The sequence below is a fragment of the Cynocephalus volans genome, chromosome 11 (genome assembly GCF_027409185.1).
Source record: "Cynocephalus volans isolate mCynVol1 chromosome 11, mCynVol1.pri, whole genome shotgun sequence".
Classification (NCBI taxonomy): Eukaryota; Metazoa; Chordata; class Mammalia; order Dermoptera; family Cynocephalidae; genus Cynocephalus; species Cynocephalus volans.
This window is the reverse complement of record NC_084470.1, coordinates 49,138,250-49,165,315: the sequence shown is the minus strand read 5'-3', so window position 1 is coordinate 49,165,315 and position 27,066 is coordinate 49,138,250. Positions and strand designations below refer to the sequence as shown.

Below are 27,066 nucleotides of genomic sequence, written 5' to 3'. Positions count from 1 at the left end.
TACGACAATTTCCAGCAAAATGCAGACCCAAAGTTTGTGGCTTCAACATTGTTAAAAATTAATATTTGAGTAAAATAGCTCACTTTTCACTTGAAAGATGACAAAGGGAGCATTCTGAACAATGCCAACGCCTTTTCTTTCACCAGCTGTATTTCCTCCATCTTGTTTTTGGAAAAGTAGACCCATGTGCACAAGCATACTGTGGTGGAGGTAAGTCACTGCAAAGCACACACCATGCTCTCCTGCCTGCCCATGAGGAATTCCCAGAGGGATCGCAGAGCACATTTCTTTTAATTAGCCAGCTTTGCTGAATCTGCCAGTGAAGAAGTTCTGATATGACATCCAACCTTTGCAGAATGACCTAGCCTTGTATTCTTTCCGAAGGGCTCTTTCAACAGGTGTACTCACTGAGTGTGGTAAACAGAGGGACCTAGGTGTTGAGGATCAATACCAAGTGAGATAAAACAGACCTCTGTCCTCACTGGGTGTCCATTTGTGTAAAGAGAATGGTAGAGAGGAAGACGTAAAAGCAATTAGACAAAATAGTAACTTGCGATAGGTATGATGAGGGAATAAGACAGGCAGCTAGTCGGGGAATACTGGGCAGTTGGGGGATGGTTCTCTGAGACCTAAAAGATGAAGAACCATCCATGAGAAAAGCATGGCAAAGAGCTATATAGAAGAGATATCGGCATGTGCAAAGGGCCTGAGGCAGGAAAGGGCTTGGTAAGCTTGCGGATGTCAAGTGCAGCACTGGCCAACGCTGGAGAGGCAGGAGCCCCATTGTGCAGGGTTTGTAGGCCTTAGAGTCAGGATTTCCTTATAAGGGTGAGTGAAGCTACTGGCGGGGGTGGGGGGGATGCAGGGAAGTAGCTTTGTCTAGGTGACAAATGATAGGAGCCTTGCCTAGTTAGAGATAGCAGTAGTGATGGAACAAAGAGGAGGGATTCACCTACTGTTGAGCTTGTGGTGGCACAGCTGGCTCAAGTTCTGGTTATATGGGTCAACCCTGTATCTTGCCCCTCTGGGACAAAGGGGCATCTTGGGCCTGACAAGCAAGGGCCAGGCAGTCCTGAAGATCCTGAGAGGCCCACCTGAGGAACCAACTAGAACACTTCAATGGTGCCATTGCCTCCTACCCAGGAGCCTCCCCATAGACCAGCTGAGACTGGACACACCCTCCAAGGACAGGAACCAGCGTCACTGGAGCATCTGCTTCCTCCAGAGCCCCACAAGCTGCCTCATTCTCTCCTCATGACAATGCTGTGGAGTGGGCTTCCCAGGGAGGGGAGAGCAGAATCTAGTGGGACCTCGTCATCACAGTGCTTCTCAGATTAATTCACACGATCCAACAGCCACCCAGAGGCAGGCAGAGCAGACGACGGCACCCCCAAGTGACAGGCAAGGAAACAGGGGCTCCAAGTGGGCGAGTGGCATGCCTGGTGCCACTGGACCAGCACATTCTGCTCTGGGCTGGGACGCTGCTCTTCTCACTGCAAAGCCTGCACTCCTTCCCCTCTTAAAACAGGGAGAGCAGCCTGGAATACCCAGGTGGGCCCAATCTAATCACATGAGACTTTATTTTTTTTAATTTTATTTTATTTTATTTTATTTTTTTTAAATTTTATTTTGTCGATATACATTGTAGCTGATTATTGCTCCCCATCACCAAAACCTCCCTCCCTTCTCCCTCCCCCCCTCCCCCCCAACAATGTCCTTTCTGTTTGCTTGTTGTATCAACTTCAAATAATTGTGGTTGTTATATCTTCTCCCCCCCCCCCGGTTTGTGTGTGTGTGTGTGTGTGTATATGTGTGTGTGAATTTATATATTAATTTTTAGCTCCCTCCAATAAGTGAGAACATGTGGTATTTCTCTTTCTGTGCCTGACTTGTTTCACTTAATATAATTCTCTCAAGGTCCATCCATGTTGTTGCAAATGGCAGTATTTCATTCGTTTTTATAGCTGAGTAGTATTCCATTGTGTAGATGTACCACATTTTCCATATCCACTCATCTGATGATGGGCATTTGGGCTGGTTCCAACTCTTGGCTATTGTAAAGAGTGCTGCGATGAACATTGGGGAACAGGTATACCTTCGACTTGATGATTTCCATTCCTCTGGGTATATTCCCAACAGTGGGATAGCTGGGTCGTATGGTAGATCTATCTGCAATTGTTTAAGGAACCTCCATACCATTTTCCATAGAGGCTGCACCATTTTGCAGTCCCACCAACAATGTATGAGAGTTCCTTTTTCTCCGCAGCCTCGCCAACATTTATCGTTCAAAGTCTTTTGGATTTTAGCCATCCTAACTGGGGTTAGATGGTATCTCAATGTGGTTTTGATTTGCATTTCCCGGATGCTGAGTGATGTTGAGCATTTTTTCATATGTCTGTTGGCCATTTGTATATCTTCCTTAGAGAAATGCCTACTTAGCTCTTTTGCCCATTTTTTAATTGGGTTGCTTGTTTTCTTCTTGTAAAGTTGTTTGAGTTCCTTATATATTCTGGATATTAATCCTTTGTCAGATGTATATTTTGCAAATATTTTCTCCCACTCTGTTGGTTGTCTTTTAACTCTTTTAATTGTTTCTTTTGCTGTGCAGAAGCTTTTTAGTTTGATATAATCCCATTTGTTTATTTTTCCTTTGGTTGCCCGTGCTTTTGGGGTCGTATTCATGAAGTCTGTGCCCAGTCCTATTTCCTGAAGTGTTTCTCCTATGTTTTCTTTAAGAAGTTTTATTGTCTCAGGGTGTATATTTAAATCCTTAATCCATTTTGAGTTGATTTTAGTATACGGTGACAGGTATGGATCTAGTTTCATTCTCCTGCATATCGATATCCAGTTATCCCAGCACCACTTGCTGAAGAGGCAGTCCCTTCCCCAGTGAATAGGCTTGGTGCCTTTGTCAAAGATCAGATGGCAGTAAGTGTGTGGGTTGATTTCTGGATTCTCTATTCTATTCCATTGGTCAGTGTGTCTGTTTTTATGCCAGTACCATACTGTTTTGGTTATTATAGCTTTGTAGTATAGCTTAAAGTCAGGTAGTGTTATGCCTCCAGCTTTATTTTTTTTGCTGAGCATTGCTTTGGCTATTCGTGGTCTTTTATTGTTCCATATAAATGTCTGAATAGTTTTTTCCATTTCTGAGAAAAATGTCTTTGGAATTTTGATGGGGATTGCATTGAATTTGTATATCACTTTGGGTAGTATGGACATTTTCACTATGTTGATTCTTCCAATCCAGGAGCATAGAATATCTTTCCATCTTCTTGTATCCTCTCTAATTTCTCTCAGCAGTGGTTTGTAGTTCTCATTATAGAGATTTTTCACCTCCTTGGTTAACTCAATTCCTAAGTATTTTATTTTTTTGGTGGCTATTGTAAATGGGCAGGCTTTCTTGATTTCTCCTTCTGCATGTTCACTATTGGAGAAAAGAAATGCTACTGATTTTTGTGTGTTGATTTTGTATCCTGCTACTGTGCTGAAATCATTTATCAATTCCAACAGTTTTTTTGTAGAGGTTTTAGGCTGTTCGATATATAGGATCATGTCATCTGCAAACAGGGACAGTTTGACTTCATCTTTTCCAATCTGGATGCCCTTTATTTCCTTCTCTTCTCTGATTGCTCTGGCTAGTACTTCCAACACTATGTTGAATAGGAGTGGTGAGAGTGGGCATCCTTGTCTAGTTCCTGTTCTTAAAGGAAAAGCTTTCAGCTTTTCCCCATTCAGGATGATATTGGCTGTGGGTTTGGCATATATGGCTTTAATTATGTTGAGATACTTTCCCTCTATACCTAACTTATAGAGGGTCTTTGTCATGAATGAGTGCTGAACTTTATCAAATGCTTTTTCAGCATCTATAGAGATGATCATATGGTCCTTGTGTTTGAGTTTATTAATATGGTGTATCACATTTATTGATTTGCGTATGTTGAACCAACCTTGCATCCCTGGGATGAATCCCACTTGATCGTGATGAATAATTTTTCGTATGTGTTGCTGTATTCTGTTTGCTAGTATTTTAGTGAGGATTTTTGCATCTATATTCATCAAGGATATCGGCCTGTAGTTTTCTTTTTTGGTTATATCTTTACCTGGTTTTGGTATCAGGATGATGTTTGCTTCATAGAATGAGTTTGGGAGATTTGCGTCCGTTTCAATCTTTTGGAATAGTTTGTAAAGAATCGGTGTCAATTCCTCTTTGAATGTTTGGTAAAATTCTGCTGTGAATCCATCTGGTCCTGGGCTTTTCTTTGTTGGGAGCCTTCTGATAACAGCTTCAATCTCCTTTATTGTTATTGGTCTGTTCAAATTTTCTACGTCTTCATGGTTCAGTTTTGGGAGTTTGTGTGTGTCCAGAAATTTATCCATTTCCTCCAGATTTTCAAATTTGTTGGCGTATAGTTGTTTATAGTAGTCTCGAATGATTCCTTGTATTTCAGATGAATCAGTTGTAATATCGCCTTTTTCATTTCTAATTTTTGTTATTTGAGTCTTCTCTCTTCTTTTTTTTGTTAGCCATGCTAATGGTTTGTCAATTTTATTTATCTTTTCAAAAAACCATCTTTTTGATTCGTTGATCTTTTGAATTGTTTTTTGGTTTTCAATTTCATTCAGTTCTGCTCTGATCTTAATGATTTCTTTCCGTCTGCTAACTTTAGGATTGGATTGTTCTTGTTTTTCTAGTTCTTTAAGGTGAAGTGTTAGGTTGTTCACTTGCCATCTTTCTATTCTTCTGAAGTGAGCATTTAATGCAATAAATTTTCCCCTCAATACTGCTTTTGCAGTATCCCACAGGTTTTGGTATGATGTATCATTGTTTTCATTAGTTTCAATAAACTTTTTGATTTCCTGCTTGATTTCTTCTTGGACCCATATGTCATTAAGTAGAATGCTGTTTAATTTCCAAGTGTTTGTATAGTTTCCAGAGTTTTGTTTGTTATTAATTTCTAGTTTTAATCCATTGTGGTCTGAGAAGATACATGGGATAATTCCAATTTTTTTGAATTTATTGAGACTTGATTTGTGACCTAATATGTGATCTATCCTGGAGAATGATCCATGTGCTGATGAGAAGAATGAATATTCTGAGGTTGTTGGGTGGAATGTTCTGTAGATATGTGCCAATTCCAATTGGTCTAGAGTCTTGTTTAGATCTTGTGTTTCTCTACTGATTCTTTGCCTAGATGATCTGTCTAATATTGACAGTGGAGTGTTCAGGTCCCCTGCTATTATGGTATTAGTGTCTATTTCCTTCTTTAGGTCTAATAGAGTTTGTTTTATAAATCTGGCTGCTCCAACATTGGGTGCGTACATATTTATGATTGTTATGTCTTCTTGATGGATCACTCCTTTTATCATTAAGTAGTGTCCCTCATTGTCTCTTTTTATGGTTTTTAGTTTAAAGTCTATTTTGTCAGATATAAGAATAGCCACTCCAGCTCGTTTTTCTTTTCTGTTTGCATGGTAAATCTTTTTCCATCCTTTCACTCTTAGTCTGTGTGAATCTTTATGGGTGAGGTGGGTCTCTTGTAGGCAGCATATAGTTGGGTCCTGCTTTTTGATCCAGTCAGCCAGTCTGTGTCTTTTAATTGGGGAATTTAAGCCTTTAACATTAAGAGTTGTTATTGAAAGGTGTTGATTTATTCCTAGCATTTTATTGGTTGTTTGGTTGTCTTAGGTGTCTTTTGTTCCTTGCTTTCTGATTTACTGTTTGGTTTCTTTGTTTGTTGGTTCCTTAGGTTGTACATAGTGTTTTTGTTAGCTTGTTTTCTCTTCATGAATGCCATTTTTATTGTATTAGCGGGTTTAGATTTTTCTTAGGTTTTTATGGCAGTGGTAGTTATTTTTCAGGAACCAAACCCAGTACTCCCTTGAGTATTTCTTGTAAGGGTGGTCGTGTGGTAGTGAACTCCCGCAGTTTTTGTTTGTCTGAGAAATATACTATTTGCCCCTCATTTCGGAAGGATAGCCTTGCAGGGTAGAGTATTCTTGGCTGGCAATCTTTGTCTTTTAGTATTTTGAAAATATCATCCCATTCCTTTCTAGCTTTTAGGGTTTGTGATGAAAAGTCTGATGTTAACCTGATTGGGGCTCCCTTATAGGTGATTTGACGCTTCTCTCTTGCAGCTTTTAAGATTCTCTCTTTGTCTCTGAGTTTTGCCAATTTGACTATGACATGTCTTGGAGAAGGCCTTTTTGGGTTGAATACGTTTGGAGATCGTTGAGCTTCCTGGATCTGAAGATCTGTGATTTTTCCTATACCTGCGAAGTTTTCTGCCACGATTTTGTTGAATATGTTTTCAATGGAATCTCCATTTTCCTCCCCTTCTGGAATACCCATGACTCGGATATTTGAGCGCTTGAGGTTGTCTGATATCTCTCTCAGATTTTCTTCCATGTCCTTGATTCTTTTTTCTTTCTTTTTGTCTGCTTGTGTTATTTCAAACAGCCCATCTTCAAGTTCAGAGGTTCTCTCTTCAACTTCGACAAGCCTGCTGGTTAAACTCTCCGTTGTGTTTTTTATTTCGCTGAATAACTTCTTCAGTTCAGCAAGTTCTGCTACATTTTTTTTCAGGACATTGATTTCCTTGTATATTTCCTCTTTCAGATCCTGTATACTTTTCCTCATTTCTTCATGATGTCTAGCTGCGTTTTCTTGTATCTCATTCAGTTTCCTTAGAATTATCACTCGAAATTCCTTGTCAGTTATTTCAAGGGCTTCTTGTTCTATAGGATCTAGAGTATGAGATTTATTAACTTTTGGTGGTGTACTTTCTTGATTTTTTGTATTTCTGGTGTCTTTTTTTTGGTGTTTATTCATTGTGGCATGGGGTTTCACAGTCCACCGGTTTGAGACTAATGACTAACTAGGATGTTGCTGTGGTTGCCAATTTGGTATGGCTCCCACCGTGACTGCTCAGTTGGCCTCTAGTGCCTTGTGTGTGTGGTTGCCTCGGGTCTTGGGTTTCTCCGGGGAGCCACCTTTCTGGTCAGCTTGTACTCTGCTGGGCTGGTGGATCACGTACCACAGGGTGTGTGATCTCTGTTGAGCTTTCACTTTCTGTACAGGACTTCTCCCCGTTCCGTGTGCTCTGGCCCAGGCTGTGAGATCGTGCAGTGGCGACCCCACCGGGTGTGTGGTTTCTGTCGAGTCTCCGCCTCCCTGGCCGCACGTCTCCCCCCTCTGTGCACACTGTGCTGGGCTGGGGTGTGTCTTCTGCACCCCTCGTCTATCAGCTGGGCCTTCAAGACCCTGCTCAGCACCGCCTCGCCCAGGAAGTCTACCAGGTTTCTGCTAGGCACAGATGACCGGTCTCTCTGGGTGCCTTTGTAGCGCTGTGTAGATCTTTCTCGGGTCTTGTTCACCTTTGTATCTCCCCGGTATAAACCGAGTCTAGTGCCCGCCTGCAGCCTGCTCTCCGGCAGGTTCAAGCGGACCTGGGAACTCTCCTACCACACTATTCCCAACCAGAAATTCGTTAGGCTTTTTTCCAAACTGGTGGTCGCAGAGATGGTATCTGCCTCCCAGTAACAGGAAGTTTACCGGGGCCGGAGTCCAGGGTGTGGTGGAGTGACAGTCGGCCCGCCCGTACTTCCTAGCCCTCCCAACACTGGTCGGGACGCCCCACACCCCCAGCCCCGCCAGAGGACCGCGGAGGGAGTGGGAGAGGAGGCCAGCCCGCAGGGTCCGGAAAGCCCCGCGCCAGGCCAAGCAAATGGGCTCAGTGATGGCCGAGCAGGGCGGAGCTGCCCGCACCTGGGAAAATGGAGGCAGCACCGGGGCAGTGAGTGGCCTGGTGGTGCAGGCGGGAGCCGCGTGGCATCCACCCCCCGAACAGAGCTGTGCCAGGGATCACTCACAGTGCTGTGCCAGGTCGGGCGCTCGCTCTGTCTCTGGTTTGTTGCCTTCCGTGTTCTCGGCGCTGCCGCCTCGGGGCTGTTCAGTCGCGGCGCCGCTCGGGCGCTCCCAGGAATCTTCTTTAATGCCGGCCTGAAACCTCGAATCCTGAATAGGGCAGCTGGCCGCCTTCAGTGCGGCCCCAGCCTCCGGGATCCTGGCTGCATCCACAGCAGCCCTGGCGCCGTGTTCCCTGTTTCGAGACTCGCTTTTGCAGCTAAGAATCAGTTCTTTTCCTGCTCCACACTTCAAAGCTGTTGCCTGTAAATGAGGCAGCCTCTCCTGCCGGGGGCAAAGTGGCGTTGAGCCCCCATGACCAGCCAGCAGCAGCAGTCCTCCCTTAAGAGATGGCCAGAGGAAGGTCCACAAGTTTCCCGCCTGCCTGAGGCCCAGTGGGCACCTTTTCCACCTCAGCTACTCCGCGCCAGCCGCCGCAGCCGCCGCCATCTTGAAACTCTAATCACATGAGACTTTAAAAATAGCAAACTTTCTCCAGCTGGAGGCAGGAGAAATGAGGCAGAATCGGAGGTCGGAGAGGTGCCCATCTGAGGAACCAACCCGAACCCTTCGACGGTGCCACTGTTCCTACCCGGGAGCCTTCTACCGGGAGGAAGAGGAGTCAGAGATCTGAAGCACGTCCCGGCTGAGAAGCCAGGGGCAGAGAGCAGCCCCGAGTTCTCGGAGGTGTGGGCTGTACTGGTTTTCTGTCGCTGCAGTAACAAATGACCAGAAAGTTAGCAGCTCAAACAATACAAGTGCATTATCTCACAGTTCAGTAAGTCAGTTTGGCAGATTCAGTTTGTTTCTCTGCTCCAGGTTCCATAAGACAAAATCAAGGTGTCAGCTGGCCTGGGCTTCTATCTGGTGGCCTGAGGGGAAATCTACTTCCTGCTTTGCTCAGGTTGTTGGCAGAATCCAGTCTTCCCCAGGCCACTGTGAGTAGCTCCTAACTGGCTGCCCCAGACTCAGGCAGACCAGTCTCCCTGAAGCACATCTCTGATCTCCCCAAGCACAAAAAAATGTTACGGTTTCCCATCCCCTACAGAATCAGGTCCAGCTCCTTGGCCAGTGAACAAGTGGCCTTAGACTGAATGACTGAATCTCTAGTCCTCACGGCCACCCTCCTTCCCCCCACTAGACAGTCAGCTATATGGAAGATTCTAGCATCCCCCAGGCCCTCCTCCACTGTTAGTCATCAAACCACCTCATCCCTGAGCACTCAAGTCCTTCTTTTCTCCCTCACGGCTCTAGCCAACTCTCCATTTCCCCACAGAATGGCTCCTTCCCCTCAGCTGGAAGTGAAATTCATACACACTGATTTGAACCTCACTTTCTGCTCCGTAAGTTATTCCTGGACTGTCCGCACGTCCACTGAAGGCAGCAATTTATCGTTCCATCAAGGTCTTACATGGAGTAGGCACACGACTGACTGAATTGTTTTCGTTACTTCTTTTTTGTGTGTGTGGATCAAATATCCTCACCCCCCTGCCCCAAGAGAGAGAAAGGTCTTCACTTTCCTTACATTTTTAAGGTGAAATGTGTGGTTATTGGGCTGTGTGTCCTACAGAGGCCTGCAGGTTAGCTAGCACTCCATAACCCCCAGAGCTCCCAGCACTGGCAGCAACCCCACCACTCACTCAGAGCCTAGCGCCAAAGCCCCACTGTTGGGAAAGTATAGGAAAATGGTCAGGGCCCCTCAGATGTTCAGAATCTTGCTGAGCATTTGATATAAATATGCACGTCTGCCCAGGTGTTCCTTGGCTACTGTCTGATGTAGATGCACGTGAGCACCCAGGTGTCCTGGGTTATGGACTTAAGTATAAAGGACAAGTGGCTCTGATCCATGGTGCCTGCTCCTGGGATGCCTCCAGGGGGACCACAGGAGGCTACTACTACTGCTGGAGGCTGTTGCTGCCGGCCCCCGCCCCCCGGGTGCCCCAAGAGGTTGCCACTGCTGCTGAGGACTGAGCTTGTGTCGTCTGCCAGTGGCTCCTGGGATCTTTCTCAGTTACCTAGCGTGGACCTGTGTGTGAGGGGTCTGGTGACCCAGCCTGGCACGTGAGGGATCTGGTGACTCAGTCTGTACAACAGGTTTGAAGAGTCTGAGCCCTAGCCCCAACAATACAAATGGAAACAGTATAACTAAAATAATGAAACGTTTTGGCTTTAGTTATGAATTGCCTAACCCTACAAGTGGCCTAGTCGTGTAGCTTTACACCCACTCTAGACCCACCTTCTCCCAAGACTTTTCACACAGCAGAGGGAAGGCTTGGCTTCCTGCCTGACTCACACACTCTCAACTCATGGAAAAATGCCTCGATTCATCAGTGAGTCCGTATTTAAGATGCTCCAGTCACTGTTTCATGTTATACACACCATCTGGGCAGCTATTCCACTTTAACTAGGCAATCAGTGGTGGCAGACCCCAACTCTAAAAGAGCACCATGATTTAATCCACCTTTTGTACAATCCTGTGCACCAACATGGGCTCACTGCTTTTCAGTTGAAGGGATTAAGGCATTTAAAATAGTTAAACCCTGACGTTATCTGGCAATATGACCTAAAGAGCTCTGGTGAGTTTATTCCTTCCTATGAAAGGGGTGAGATGCTTGGTGTGGGACGGCTGTACATACATACAAAGTTAAAAACCGGCTCTGCTTCCTACAGTGGGCCTAGCTCTCAGAATGCTTCGTCCCCTCAAACTGAGAGAACATCTGGAAAACACATGGAGGAAGATCAGTAAATTATTTTTTCTTTTCATAATCAGGAAAAGGAGAATAAGCAAGAATTGCTCTCCCAGAATTTTTCTCAGGCTCCTGAACAATCTGCCCAATCTAAGAATAATATTTTTCTTTTATTTTAATTTCAACCAAAGAATCACACGGTTAAAAAAAAATAACCCCCTGCCGCACACCTCCCCATACCGAGCCCTGCTCTCCAGCGGCAACCACTGTTACCCGTGTCCATTTATGTTTCTTTTGATGATTATTTCGATATCTCCAGAAAACACACCGACACTACTACTCCTCAATTTATCAGATTTAGACATTATCTTACTGAATTCCTTCCTTGATAGACAAGGATTTATCTCACACAAAGACCCCTTCCTTTCCTTCTTCCTAATGCTGACAGGCAAACCAGTGCTTTTAGCTCCTCTGCAGTAGTGGTTCTCGAACTTTAGCTGTATCAGAATCACTTGGTCAGCTTGTTAAAGCACAGATTGCTGGGACCCACCCCACAAGTTTCTGATTCAGTGGGTCTGGGGTGGGCTCAAGAATGTTTATTTCTCACAAGATCCCAAGAGAGGCTGAGGCTGCTGGTTCAGGGACCACACCTTAAGAAGCATTCACTCTATTGGTGACCTTACAACAGGTTACTTGACCACCACATTTTAAGTTGTTTCATATTTGAACCATGACATACTGACCATATTTCTATTTTTTTCTGGGAGTTTTGATTGCCTTTATTTTTTCTTATGAATAGAAGAAATATATTTAATCTGCACCGTAGGCTGAATATTGGCCACTTTCTTGTCATTCTGTCTATCACTTGGCTTCATTCTTGTGGAAGTTCATTGATCTCCTGTTCTAAATGGGTTTGACAGTTTTTCTAGACTTGCTGCACAGTTATCATCCTGGGATTTCTCATCATTAGACTTCTGGAAGTTGGGTCCAGAGTTTCTTGTATCCCACATCTTACTCTTTCTAGTTGTCACCTTTGCTTTGTTGAGGTGCATCTCAGGTAGTTTCCCTGGAAGGGCTATTAGAAAGGTAAATTTTGGGGTCCTTACTTGTCTGGAAAGTATTTGACTGTTAGGCTAAAAATAAAATTCTAGTTTCAAAATCACTGTCCTCGGAATGATGAAGCTCTATTTCACCATATTCTAGCTTCTAATCTTGCTAACTAAGAGTCTACTGGACTACCCAGTCTGACTCTCATGCTGCTGTGAGCTGACACGTATCTCCCACTATCGCTGTCCTGCACGTCATGTCCTGGAAACATTTAGAAGTTTCCTTTCATCATTGGAGCAGTAACACTTCGAAATGACCTGTCTAGAATAATTTTGGTTTATCTTGCTGGTAAGTGGATGGGCCCTTTAAATTTTAAAAAATAGCATCTTTAACTCAGGAAATTTTATTTTATTATTTTCTTTACAATTTCTTCTCCTTCATTTTCTCTTTTCACTTTTTCTGGTATCCTTACAGTATACTTGGATACAAAACATTGTGGACTTATCCTTTAGCTTTCTTTTCTTATTTGTCTTTCAGCCCTTCTTATTGGGAGATTTCTTACCACTATCTCCTAATCATTCCACTAAATATATGACTCTGCAACCATATTTTTAATTTTCAAAAATGCTTTCCTTTTCTCCAATTCTTCCCTTTAAAAAGAAACAGGATTACATCCATTTTCCAGTGGACGGGATATATTCTTACATTTCCTTGTGTTTACTGCATAGACTTCAAGGTGTTTTTAAAATTTTTATAATCTCTTCCACCCCCTGAGTAATGTTTTTCCTTCTAAGTCAGTTGTTCTGTTGGTTTATTTTAGTCTTTCTTTTCATGCAACACATTTTCCCCAATCTCAGGTTTCCCTGGTTGTCCGTTCATATTTAAGAATAAAGCAAAAGGGCTGATTAGAAAACCCGTGGATGTGTTTGGGTGGATGGTGGGAGGGAAAGCTCGTTCTGACATTGGAGACTTCAAATGCCAGAAGAAGTAAGGCTTTCCTCTGGGGAGCCGGCCCACCTACACTATCTCAGTTTATTCAACTTGTGAGAAGAAGATGCCTGGCTGCTTGTCATTCTACATGCCTGAAACATGTAGTGGTGGGGACGAGGGTGGAATGTCAACTCCCAACTCTTCCATACCAATCGTAACACTACCCCCGCCCATGTTCAGCCCCACTTCTCACTCTGTGCCCTCTGTAACTGCTGGCCTGGCTGTGGCTGCAGCTTCTCTGGTTCTGTGGGTAGACAGCACCCAGCCCCCTATGTACTGTTCGAGTTCACCACCAACACTCTTACATCTTTTCACTCACTCCAGAAAAATTACCGGACTCTCTCATTAACTGACACTCCTTCCCCCACAGTGTTCTCCTCCCTGTTCCAATCTATTCATTGAGAATCATTGCGGCGGGGTCTCAGGAAGTGCAGACATAAACGTATGTGTTGGGTCAGCCATCTTGGCCCAGAAGTGACCAAGAACAGCATTTTGATACAATCTGTCCCTGCATCTCTGGCTTTGATCGGGCTGTTTGAATCTTAAAAATGTCAGTAAAGGTTCTAAGATGCTCTTCACTGAAAATGGCCCAATTCTGTGCAACTGATGGATTTGTAGTCATGAGAGTTGGCTTTGTTGAGGAAAGTGTGCTCAGGGCTAGCAAGATGCTGGACAGAGTAGGCAACTACCTCACTGAGTCAGTTCAGTGATATATCAAGCACAGAGGACCTGTAAATGATTCCCAGTACCCCAAGTTTGGACCACTTCCAAACACAAGTATGGGTAAGCTTATCAAGCCAGCAAGGTTTCACCCTAGAAGGCAGAGAAACACTAGGACTGGGGACGTACGTTCTGGGACTTATCACAATGCTATGCTTTACTGAGTCACCAGCCTGACCTCTTCCCCTCATGTCACTGTCTAGGGAGGACATCAATTCTACTTTTCAGGGAAGGCGGAAGTCATCCACTTCCTGCCCTGCCTCTTTATCTTTCATTCTCTTCTCTTCCCCTGCCTTCTTCATACCCTGCCTTAAGGCCAGCCCCTCCACTCTGTCCCACCCACTCAGACACCCCGTGTCCTCCTGTCTCTTCCTTCTTTCTCCTAGAGCCTATTCCAAGTATGGATGATCAGCAGGACTTACAGGCCACCCTCCTGGGGCACGTGTGTTTTGAAAGTTCATGTTTTAAATCAAAATGTCTTGGCAGTATTGCCCAGAGGCTGTGTGTGTATGTGTAGTGGGCCCATCCCCAGCCGATGTGCATCCAGGCAGCTGAAGGCTCACGTCTGTGTTCTGCAGAGAACTGTCCTCAGCTGAAGGGATCCTCCTTCATAGAGGGTTACACTCCCTTCCACACCCCTCAGCCAGCCAATGGCTGACTCATGTGGAGTACAAAAGGCCAGCTTCTTGCCTCAAGGAGAGGACAACTTTGGTGTAATTCATGCTCCCTAGTCCGCCAGCTAGACTTCAGCTGAGACCACATCTCTGTCCAGCCCCTGGCCCTTCTTTCACAGGCCTCCCCCAAGAGCATAGCCTCATCAGAACTTGTGCTTCCAAATCCCTGTCTCAGACTCTGAAAACACTTGGGCAAGGCATCTTAGGGACATGTTGGTAAAAATCTCACCACTTATTTGAATACCTGGATAGACATCTCAAACCCCAAACACTTTTCTGGGGTTCAGTCTATAATTCTGTTCTGTAAGGCATGAGTCACTGATCTGCTAGTTTTCCCTTATGGTCAGAGCAGTCTGAAGAACTGTGGAAGGGGTGCCAGCAGCTGGTTCAACAGCTTTGCCCCCACCCTGCCCGGGGGTCCTGTTTAGTCCAAAATAGTTTTCCCTCACCTTCCCCAGGGTCCTAGATCTGTGGTGATCTTGGGTTTCAAGGAAAGATTTAGAAGAGACTTGGGATTGTGAATTCCTTGCGTATTTCCTGCACAGTGCTCAGCACTGCATATCTACAGATGGCTCAGGGCAGACAGACCAGCCCTGCTGCACAGAATCAGTTCACAGGCTCACTCCTACCTCATATGGCCTGCACCCAACATTGCTCTAAAGCTCCTGCACACTGCAGCACATCCCAGAATCTGATAAGCGAGGGACAGGATGGGCTGCCCCCCTGCACTTGCCACAGGGCTCCAGAGACACTTGGGTTGTGCATTTTTAACTCAACCACCAATTCTGCAAGCTCCAGTTCTTGTGTCTTCACCTCACTTGCTCCCCCACCAACAAAACATTCATTGAGCACCTACTAGGCACTAATCTAAGCTATAGAAACACTCTAGGAACAGGGGCCAAGTTCAGGGGCCAAGTAGGCAGTTCATGATCTCAAAGGGATTGTAATTTTGTAAGCACTTGATAATAGTCTCAACATGTTTGAATCCCGTAATAGTCAGAAGCAACCCCAAAGATAATCTATTTCATCATTTTGCAGAGCAGGAAAGAGAGGCCCAGAGAGGGGAGGTGGCTAAGCTAGGGTCTCCCAGGCAGTCACGGCCCACCACTCTCTCCTGGGCCATTATTTCTGCTCTGTGCACCTGCCACCTTGGGTCCCATGTGTGAGCATTAAAATTCTGACCTGATTTTTTTGGGCAATCTTTTGTCCCTTCTTCCAGCGGAGAACTGGTGTCAGCGCCGGAAGTTCCCTCTCCTCCTCTCCAGTCACATGCTCACCGAGGCTGTAGGCTGCTTCAAACACAATGGGGCTGATGACGTCCTGTACCCGCCGCTGAAACAATAAACAAATATGCACATTAACTACTAATGTTCACAGTTCACAAAGGCCGTCCACATAATTTGCCTCATGTGATCCTCACAGCCACCCTCATGAGGTAGGATTTTATGACTTTCATATTCCAGATAAGGTAACTGAGGCCTAGGGCAGTGAGTGTCTTGTCCAAGATCACTCTGTTAATAAGAGGGGGCTTTTCTTCTCTACCTCGCCTGGTGCTAAATCATCTTCTCTTGGGCAGATGAAAGATATTACTTACTCATCTTCTAAATATTCTTAGAAGCCAGTTGTCGGGTGAGAGAGCATCTGCACTCTCACTGCTAACCCTTGGCATTCGTGGCCTTTTGATGATCAAAGCTCTTTTGCATTGAGATAAATATGGATTGTGTCTTAGGACAGAGGCCACAAAGACACTGAGGGGCCCAGCATCGTCCCACAGTTATCATCAGTGGAGCCAGAGATGAAAGCTTTGATCCTGGCCTTGGGTTCTTTCCTTTAGAACTCAAGAACTTCAAGACCCACCCAAGGGAAGACCGGTAGTCATGACGGGAAAGGAGAGGAGAGGAAGGGAAGAGAGTGAGCATGCCCTGAACGCCCGTGAGATGAATGACACGCCCCAACCTGTGAGCTGGACTTATTATCCCTAGTGCACAGAAAGGGACAAAGAAGGTGCCAGTCTAAGTTCCCCAGGGCATGTGGCTGGTAAGGACTTTGAGTCACATCTGCTTAATGCTGGAGTTCTCTCCCTTTTCATACAGTGTCACCTCTTCCTAGGGACTCTGGGCCCCACAGTCTTGCAAGTTAGAGTTAGAGGCAGGAGTAAAGCTGATAGGTGGTCCCGTATTCTGGGCCATTCTGAGGGTTTCCAAGTGGCAAGTGGAGCAGGGCAAGTCTGAGAAGTGGCAAGGAAAGGAGCCCTAACAGGCCCCACCACTCTGCATCTGTCATGGGGAGAGATGGCCAGGCAGTGGGAGTGCGAGGCTCAAGGACTTCACACTATTCTCTGTGTGAAGTCTGGGGAGTTTGGATCAGAGCAGTGCTGTGTTCAAAACAGCAGAAAGTTCTAAAGGCCCTGGGGGCACAGAGAGAGGGGTTTGCAACCATCCATCCCCACCACCACCCAGGCTCCCTCCCCAGAGGCAGATGTGCCACCAGTTTTGGGGTATCAGGTATTCATCCAGTCTAAGCATACGTAGGCAAGTGGAAGCTCGTCTCACACTCACTGTATTTTGCTCTCTTCACACAGCATATATCCTGGAGATGGTCTATGTCAGTCTCACCTCCTTTTTAATGACAGACAGCATGTCACTGTATGGATGTCCTTACTGCCCAGGGTTTGGGCTCAAAGCTACTTTAACATGTGATTGGGCAGCATCCTATCAACAAACTATAGCAGCGTTTTCCAAGTTAGGTCCTATGAACCTCGGTTCCCTGGGAGGGGGATAAATAAAAGAGTCTGTGATTAAATAAGTTTGGGGAACACCAAGTTAGACAAAGTTAAAGAGGATTTTATTCTGTTTTGTTGTTTCTGTTTTAACTGTCATTTTCTCCAACAAGGTGGGGGTGGGGGCCCAAGTTTATTGGGCCATGGAAGCTTGTGTTTCCTCAGAGTTCCTTGGGGCGCTGCTGTTGATAAAACACTCAAAGACACTGGAGGGCAGATTAGAAATCTCCCTCAGCAGCCCAGGAGAGGAGAAGGTGGGGCCAAGCCAGGCACCTGTGGCTGCTGAGCTAAAGGCACGGGGACCAGGTGAAGGGGCTCTGGTGACTACAGGGTAGGAGGCTGAGCAACTAGCAGTTGATTTATGTTTATGCTTAGGAAAGCATTCAGCTGGGAATAGATTCATTCAGCACAAATAAAATATAGCACCTCTCCAGGGGAATGATTGGGGAGGCTTTGGATCAACCATTTCCAGAAAATCCTCTTGAACTCCAGATTTTAGGAACAGACCTTTGATACCCTTGTCCTTTCTGGGAACAAAGCACACCCTGGGTTCCAGATCTCCCCTGCCCACTGACTGCTAACAAGAACTTACAGATTGTCAGTGGTGTGGAGAGGAATGAATGAAAGCAATCTCAGTGTTTCTTTAAGGTTGACTCTCTTAAGGTTTTTCATTTAAATCCTTCATGACCAAATAAGTCAGTTATTATGTTGTTATTCTTGCAGGAGGAGGTGAAGATGGTGTAGGGAGGCAGAAGAACTTAACGCTTGCTGGTTGCCAAATGTGTTCCAGAGACCAGGCCAAGCTCTTCACAAACTGGCTTACTCCTCACAACACCTGAACTGGCAGTCTTGCCCCATTTTATAAAGGAGGTGACAGAGGCACAGGAGGCTCAAACATATTCCCTCCACCCCAAAGCTAGAAAGGGGTGGAACAAAACTCATTCTTAGGACCAGAAACAAAACTACTTTCCTTGTCATCCATAAAATACTTCTTAGAAATCATCCCAACTGTATTAGATTCTGACATCACCCTAAAAAATTACTTGTTCACTTAAGAGCATACAGGGCAAAGGGAGAAATGTTTCATGCACTAGGACAAATGTGAATAAACGACAATTAAGAAACAGGGGCTTGGAGTGAGGGCTGTTTCTACACGTGTAACCACTCAAGCCATGACTGCTGAGGAGGGAACCTCAGCCGTGGCCTACCTTATTTTGGATGAGCAATAAATTTTGACATCTAGGGGTGTGGATGCTGCTCTCTGGCAATGATGGCAAGAACCAGTTTGAATTCAGAAGTTTGAAAAGCAGCTTCTTATTACAAGTCACAGAAGCTCTGGGCAGAATGCATCCAAGCCATACTGAGTCATGGGTGGAGGCAGAGGAGGGTGCAGCTATTAGAAACAGGACAACACCCCCGAAAGGACAGCCTCTCCTTTCCACACTGTGCTTGTTTTATCTGAGCTGCAAAGGAAAAGGAGCAGCACCATTTAGTGGTTTTCTTTTTGATTTTGGAAGTGCCACTTCCCTGAGCTCAGTTACAATTAAAGAGCGGAACTCCTTAGGTTAAAGAAAGAAGCCTAGCGCTGTGGCACAGACCAGAGTCGCTGAAATGCTACTGCTTCAGGAAAAAATCACCACTACAAACCAAAGCTTCTAAAGTTGAACGGTCTTATTCTGATAGACTGGAAAGCACAAATCTACCCTTTCCTGCTAAAACTCTACAGGAGTCTCCCATCTTTGAAACTGAAGCAACCCCCATGGAGAAGAACACCCAGGTTGGTGGCAGAATTCGCAGCAGTTGAGGTTTTATAGGCAACTTAACATATGCTTCGTTTGAAATTTATTGGGTGCTTACTTTATGCCAGGCAATGTGCTGGGTCCCAGGGAGACAAACATGAAAGACCTTTGGGGAACAATTAGTCTCAGGGAAACAGGCAAGCTACGACAGTGCAGGGCAACATGTGTAGGGCAGAGGCAGTTCAGGGACACAGAGGAAGAACACTTGGTTCAGGCTTCCCAGAGCAGGTGCCTCCAGGCTGAGCTGAAGACAGAAGGACATTAGCCAGAGAGAGCAGGCAGGAGGCACGGTTGGAATAGCAGTGTGAGAAGGCACGGGGTGTCCAGTGGACTGCATGTGATTCCCAAAGGCGGGAAAAAGTCAGGCAGGTGGGCAGGAGTAGGGGGAGAGGAAGCTCATGCAAAAACCAGATCTCAGAGGGTCTTACGTGCAGGGAGAGCTAGGAGAGGGTAACGTGATGCTAGAGGCTGTATTATAGAAAACTTCCTCTTGCTGCTTGGATTGATGGGACAGGGAGGCCAGCAAGGAAGCTGTAGGAGGCAATGTTCTAAAAAGATCCCTCTACCTGTAGCATGGAAGTAGATTGATGGGGTAAGACTGGGGAGAAGCAGGCTAGGGAGGAGGCTGCCCCAGGGTTCAGGAGAAAGTGAGGGCCTGAGCCAAGACACAGCTTCAGGGATGGAGAAAAGGGGACCCATCCACCTCAAAGGAAGATATGCAATATTTTGGGGAGACACACCTTGGGTAAATTGATTCCAACCCTCACTCTATGACCCGACATAAGCCGGACCTGAGTACCGTGGCACTGTCTGATTAGCTCATGACTTAGAAACCTACCTCATAGCTGCTTTTCTCCACCAAAATAATGAAGGGTTTTCCTCTTAGCGAAGCAGCAGCTACAGTGGTAAATTAAATGAAAACAGGAAGGGTTGGCCTCACTTTAAATTTGCAAATAACACAGAAGGTCAGCAAATAAGCAGTTAGCATTGAAGCCAGATCACTGGTTTGGGGAAAATCCTCTAAGCATTTTTTAAAGAGGCCTCCGTATTTTTTCCTTTTCCAAATGTGATTTTTTTTTTTTTTTGGTCTCCTTTATCCTGTATCCTTTCTCACTACTTCTCTGCATCCAACCCTACTTCTGCCTACCATTACCTTGCAGACACTCCTAGAAATGAGAAATATTCAAAAGTGGGACACCTTTTCCTTTCTCTCTGTGCTCATAATAATTAGAATGGCAGTTAAGGTGTTATAGGGTACTTGAAAATTCTTATAAGCTTGAAGATTGTTTTAAAAGCAAACAGGATTTTGAATTTCCAGTAATAATACAGTAACTTACTGAAGATCTAACATCCCACTTACAGCTAGAAAAGCTGGTGCGCACGTGCGCGCGCGCACACACACACACACACACACACACACACACACACACACACACACACACACACACACACACACACACACACACACACACACGTTTAAAGGTATCAGGGAAATATCAAGACAGCCAGGACTTCTGAGTCCAGGGTCCCAAAGAGAAAGAAAGAACATGGAGATGATCACAACATTTATTGTCACTTTTCCCTTGTGATGTTTCAAGATTTGTAAGCAATGTGGGATGAGAAGCCATGAAAACAGAATGTGAAGTGGCAGCTAAAAGGCCAAGTTCTCTAGTTTCTAAGTTGCGTTTCTGGCAGTCTTATGGGTCTGTGAAGACAGACCTTATAGCCCAGGGCTGCTAAGGCAGCCAGGACTTGAGGGCCCAAGATCAGAAAGAGGAAGAAGTACACTGTTGTGAGAGTGATATCATATACCACATCTTTCCTCACGGCAGTTGCTTATTCCACAGGAACACAGGGCTGCAAGACTAAGAAGCCAAACAAAAGGCAGTGGTTAAGGTGCTAAGAAGATGAGGGAAGATATATTTAACTGGAGATTGGACACATCAGGAGAGAGGACCAGTGACCCAGAAGATAAGTCAATAGGAAATATCCAGATCAAAGCACGGAGAGGAAAAAGGATAGAAAATTCAGAAATGAACCTAAGAGACATACAGGACACACTGAAAGGTATAACATTTATAATGATATAATAAATAATATTTATAATTATATAATGCACCTAGCACTATGACTAGCATACCACCAGTGAGCAATAAATGGTGGCTATTATTATTTTTACAATAATTTCTAAATGACAGCTTTGATATGAAAAATCTGTAAAAACCTCCCTATTGTGAAACAAATCCTTATTATAAACTATATGTAGCAAGAACTTATTTCCCATTTCACAAGAGAATAAACTAAGGCCAAATGTAGTTTGACTCATAGTCCTATAAATTAAAAAGTAAACAAGCAAACAAAAACTTAAATTCCAACCAAGGGAGAAAATTCTAGAAAAAATTTTAAACAAAACTTTATGAAAAGCACCACTGACTACAATAGTCTTACAACACAGGTCTTACACTGGGAAAAGAAGAGACAAAGCTTTACCTTTGAATGAATTCAGTTATAAACACTGACTAAACAGTCAAAGCTCCGAAAAAGTTAAAATTAAAGAATTCCAGAAATCCTGTCATGAGAGCAAGAAATAAGTGAGCAAATCAATAAATCTTTTTCTGGAACTTTCTGAATGAGATTAGAGGTTTTAATTACGACCATGTTACTTCATATGCAATATCATATCAGGGTAATGGGTATCATGATAGTCTGAAATGTACGATCCTTTGGCAAGCACCAGTTCTCAGGAAGGGCAAGAAAACATCGATTCCTCTCCAATTAACATATTTGCATAAATTACTGTATGAAAATCACAAAACCCATTGCTCATGCCCCTTTTCAAAGATAAAGGGACATCTGGCTGGATATTTGGAAAACGGTTTGCTTTTGTGTTTGAGTTTGGGGGGGGTGGTAACTGCGGCAGCGGGAACTAGATCTCAGCTCTGCCTTGAGCTCTCCGCATTTCCTGGGCAATTCTGAGCACGTTCTTATCAGAAAGGATGGAATGCAGGAGCAGTGGCCAGAACATGGCACTCAAGGCATGTGTGTGGGTGAGTGGTGGAAGGGTGAGTGGACAGACATTTTGGTTGGCCTGTGGAGGAACTTCGGTTGGGTTGCCTTCTGCCAACACTTTGGTGCTGTGTGCCTTGTGCCTGACACCACGAGGCATAGGGAAGAAGAGAGGAGGCAAGCAGGAGGGTGTGAGCAAAAACCAGCGATGCAGAGAAGATGCCCATACAAGAACTGTGGGAGCACAGTGAGGGAGCACGGCTTCTGACCCAAAGGGGGTAGGAGTGGGAGTGTCCAGAGTCCTTGGAGAGAAGGTGACCCTGGAGGAAAAATTAGGAGTCCACCAGGCTTTTGGGGGATTGGGAGTGAGGGCTGCTGTATCAGCTGGTGAAGATGATACGGACTCCTAAAAGACATCTACATGTCTGAGGGACAGAGGCAGCCCAACAAGGGGAAAGCAAGCACCTCCGCATCAGACAGTCCCAGGTCATAGGGAATCCCAGCTCCATCTCTTACAGACTGTGACCTTGACTGCCTCACTTATCTCTCCAAACCTGTTTTCTCAGATGTAAAATGGGTTGACAGAATCAACCTTGCAAGATTGTTGTGAAAATTAGAGACAATAGATGTCAAGCACCTTGGAGAGCTCCTGGCATGCAGTAAAAGCTGGATGCATCATCACCATCACACCAACATCATTGTCATCACCACCATCACCATCACACCATCATCATTACCATCATCATCACCATATCACCATCACACCATCATCATCACCACCATCACTACCATCATCACCACCATCATCACCACCATCATCACCACCACCAACACCACCTGAGAAGGGTCTGTGGGGCAAGGCCACAGAGTGAGAGGCAGGGAAGGACTGCAGTCAGGGAGGAAAAGCAGGCTGGACTCAGGTCACAGGGCCTCAGTAACAGGTGAAGGAGTCAGTGTTTAATTCCGTGGGCAATGAGGACCGTCATGAATCTTTAAAGTTAGCTTTAGGAAAAGAACCCCAGAAGTGATGTGAAGTGACTGGGGGTAGAAAAGGAGGAGGACAGGACCTCTGTAGGGCCAGTGCATGTCAGCTGCCATCAGCTTGCAACTGCCTCTTCTGCAGAGAACTGTCCTTGGTTAAATGGGAGCTGCCTCACCTGGGTTTTACACCCCACACCGCTTCTTGCCAGGCAAGCCCCCTAGCAATGAGTGACTGGCATGGGGGTACAAAAGGCTGACCCCATGCCTTAAGGTGGGACAACTCTGTGGTACAATTTGTACTCCAGAGCTCCCTTCCTGCTCAGCAACTTCTCCTGCCCCATCTTGCTTCCCTCATTCTCCTCCTGGGAACACCCTCTCAGTAAACTGTGTGAGCCTGAATTCTTTCCTCAGGCTCTGCTTTCAGGGAACCTGACCTCACACGGTAACTCAGTGTTACAAGAAACTGCAGAAATACATAATTAGATACACATACACAATATGTAGATGAAATATGGCTGTCGGAGGCAGGGCGAGCCAGAGTCCCCACTAGCCCAACATGGCACCCTCAACCCCTAGGCATACCCAAGGGGAGACCCCCACTAACCACTGTAGAGATAAAGAAACTGAGGGCCAAAGAGGCAAAGAGACTCACCAAGACCACAGAGCCAGCATTCTTCTTCATTCTGCACCCCTAGATTCTGGGAGAGCAAGAACATGGTGGGGACCAGGGAGGAAAGCTGTGACCAGGGAGGAAAGCTGTGGCCAGGGAAGTCTGAATAGAGGAGAGGAGGGCTGTCTCCTGCAGCCTTGTGGACCCCTGTGAATCCCAGCCCCCTAATGGGAGGAAAACATGGCAGAAATGGCAGGTTCTGAGTGCTGTAAATGGTCTTGAAAGTCAAGCCCTGAATGCCTCCAGGAGATGCTGGAGTGTAGGTGAAAGACTCCCCTTGTTTGGGCTCTGGCCTGCATGACCTCCACTGGGTACATGACGCATTATGTAATGATTTGTCTTTGTGCCTGTCTACTGCCCAACCGTGAGGTCAAAGTGGCATGAGGGGCAGAAATCAGACTCTCAAGGCAGCTCTCTGCACATCAGCTTAGACCTCTGTTTTTAAAGCTGTAGATGTCAGGAGCTCCACATGTGTAGTGGCTTCTGTTCATGCCCTGTGCACGACCCCTTTACCAGCAGGTACACCCACCCCCTAGTTACCAAAGGCACTGGCCACACCTACAGCCTTTTCGAGAGAACTGCGCTTGGGTGATGGGAGCCACCTCTTCCAGAGAAGCCTGAGAGGTGATGCCCTTCCAGACAAGCAGAATTCTTAGATGACCCCAGTGACCCCTGCCCTTGTATAATCCTCTCACCTTGAGTGTGAGAAGGATTGGACATATGACAGATGTCACTCCTGTGATTATGTTACATTATATGGCAAAGGTGAGGGAGTTGGCCGATGTCATGAAAGTCCTGAATCAAAAGGGAGCTGATCTGGAGGGCCTACTCAGGCGACCCTTCCTAAGACAGCTGAGCCAGGAGACTGGAAGCAGTAGGGACAGTCTCTTGCTGACCCTGAAGAAGCAAGTCACCATTAGTTCCATAGCTGCCAGGAAAAGAATTCCACCAACAATTGTGTCAGCCTGGAACAAGACCGTAAGCCTCAGAATAGACCTGGCTGGCACCTTAATTATAGCCTTGTAAGACACTGAGTAGGGGATCCAGCTAGGCCATGCTGGACTCCTGACCCCCAGAAACTGTGAGATAATAAATGTATGTTGTTTTAAGCTGTTAAGTTTGTCATTTTGGAGGCAGCACAGAAAACTAATACATGCCCCACTCTCCTGGCTGGCTGATGCCATGGGATAACAGTGCATTCCCCTCACTGCTGGGGAGGATAAGCTCAACTCCAGAGCTTCCCCATGGGATTAGGCAGAGGCTAGACTATTCCTGAGACCACATACTTATTCAGCTTTTTTCTCTGCCCCATTCTGTCGCCCTCACTTTTGAAAGTACTCCCCTATAAATCTCCAGCAAAAATCACCATCTCAGATTCTGCTTCTGGGGTACCCCACGCAAGATACTATGTAATAAATTCCATACTGAATCTGCTGGTTTAAATGTCCTTCAAGAGGCAAGAAAAGCTGGATAAAGTGCTAAGGTGACCCAGAGCTCGTCTGACCAAAATGCAAGCAGATCCACATCAATATTGCAGAAGTCAGGGGATTACATGCAGACTGTCATTTTGACCATCACTTTCCATTATCTTCAACTTAGAGTTTTACTTTGCCATTCTTTTATTTAATCTCAAAAAGGACAGAACTAGGTCTCCATGGATAAGTCTTAGGGCTCAGGGGGTGGATTAAAGATACAGATGAGCCCCAGGCCTCCTCAGGGTAAACCTTTTCTTTTGCCTTTTTTAGAGCTGCTCACAAGCACCTTTGTCCAGTGTGCATGTGGCACTCGGATTTACAAAAGGCAAAGCTGGGAAAGAAAAGCACCAGGACTTGGACTGTCCATAAAATTAACAATGGGCTTCCCAACCCTGAAGAGTTGATCTATTACTGTATGTCACATAAACAATAGACTTTTTTTGTTTGTATTGTTACTGTCAAAATTATTTCTTAAACCAGACAGTTCCTAACCTAGAAGAGAATTCAGGTGGTTTGTGAAACTGGATGAAGAAGAAATTTTACATCTTTATTTTTATTAACCTCTAGCTGAAATATAGCATTTCCTTCCATTATAAATGTATGTAGAAAACCACAGAAGTATTAGAAAGATCTGTGATTCTGTCATCAATAGAAATAGAAATCTGAGATATTTTCACATCATGTTACAGGTGTAGATGCCTTGAAATATTGTTTATGCTCAATCCCTACTTCAAAATGTCAGTAGGTCTCATTATTTAATGCATTAATAAAAGGCAGGTATATTACTATATCACAAATGTGGTTTTGCATTTTGATATAATTGGATTTCTTTATAATTGTATGTATTTTATCATATGCACTTAAAAACCTGATTCTGAGAAGGGATCCATATGCATCTCCAAACTGCCAAAGGGGTCCATGCACAGAAACAGTTAAGAACTCTTGTCTTGCTAAAGAATAACTAGAGGGACCATCCTGTAGCTTCTGAAATGCTTCAAAGTATGCTTCCAAACTGCAGAAACATTATGTTGTTTCAGTCTTCCTAGGTTATATGAACTCCCTGGTCTCGGCAGTTAAAAATACACCGTCCATTACATTTTATGACAGGTTTGAGGCCTGGGCGCAAAATCACCCCTGGGCTCCTGGGGTTGTAAGAATTTGGTCCTGGATAGATATTTCAGGCCAGGGTAGAGCTAAACCACTCCAATGCTGAGAGTTATAGGAAAGCATCTGTTTCCCTGCGTGAAACCAAAGGGGGAGTAGGGCAGACAGAGTGGGCTCTCTGGGCCCCATGGAGAGTCACTGCTTTTATAAAAAGAATCCTGACCTTCCTACGGCAGGCCTGCTGTTTCGTGAGCCCTGAGAGGGTATCCAGAAAGCTGAGAAGCCTTCTCTAGACCTTGGTGATGTGTGAAAATCCTGAACCATGACTGAAATGGAGAGAGTCAAAACACCGACCTCACAAGATTTCCAGGTTACTCAAACCACAGTGGGCCTATTTGCTCCACTCTGGGGCTAAGGGAACTAGCACAGTTGCTCTGAATGATGTGCAGCTGAGTGAGTGAAGAAAGTAACTCCACAAAATTCCAGTAATTTCGTCAAAACCGGTTCACTCTTTGGTCTATGCCACTTGCTTCTTGCCACTCAGTTTCCACTGGCTTTAGCAAAGTCACCAATGGCTGCCATGTTGCTAATCCCATAGACATTCCCTCTGTCCTCATCCTTCTGGACCCCCACAGGCATTTCTCACAGTTCAATCTCTTCTTTTTGAAGCTCATCTTTCCCTGACTCCCGAAGGGAATGGCTCACTCTTCTGTCCTCACTGGTCCTCTGAGATGACATCCAAAGCAATAGATGGCATTTATTGACTAACATACCATACAGTCAGTGTGCAATAGACACATAAATATTTCACCAAACATCCACCTGAAGCTTTATTTCTTTGCTCTACCATTCCTTCCTCTCAGCGTTTACCTCTCATACCTCTTTACCGCTTTTTTCAAATCTTCCCTCCTTTTTAACCTGGGCCATCCATCTTTAAGCTCACAAGAAGCAATGTTGTACGTAGCCACAAAACCTTATTAAACATTCAGTAAACGCCATTTACTACATCTCTTAACTACAGCTTTTGGGTTCACTGGATAATGTGGGATCCTGATCCAATAATAGAGAAGACAGACCCTGGGCTCTTATTTTGGGGAAGGGTTGAAACATTGACAAATGGATGCCCTGAGTGAAATCACCTTTCATTTTGTTCCCTTCAGCACTGGCATTTGTCGTGTTTGGATTCAACTAACACTGATGGATCACCAGTGCACAGGACTGGGATACA

General features: G+C 45.2%; 1 protein-coding gene across 1 annotated transcript in view; it reads right to left on the bottom strand.

Moving 5' to 3' along the window:
- The window catches only part of ITGA9 (integrin subunit alpha 9), a 325,611-nt gene that overhangs the window by 148,174 nt on the left and 150,371 nt on the right, over positions 1-27,066 (bottom strand). The window contains exon 16 of the mRNA XM_063113934.1: positions 15,207-15,356. Within this exon, the coding sequence (XP_062970004.1) occupies positions 15,207-15,356 (150 nt within the window). The remainder of the gene's footprint in view (positions 1-15,206; positions 15,357-27,066) is intronic.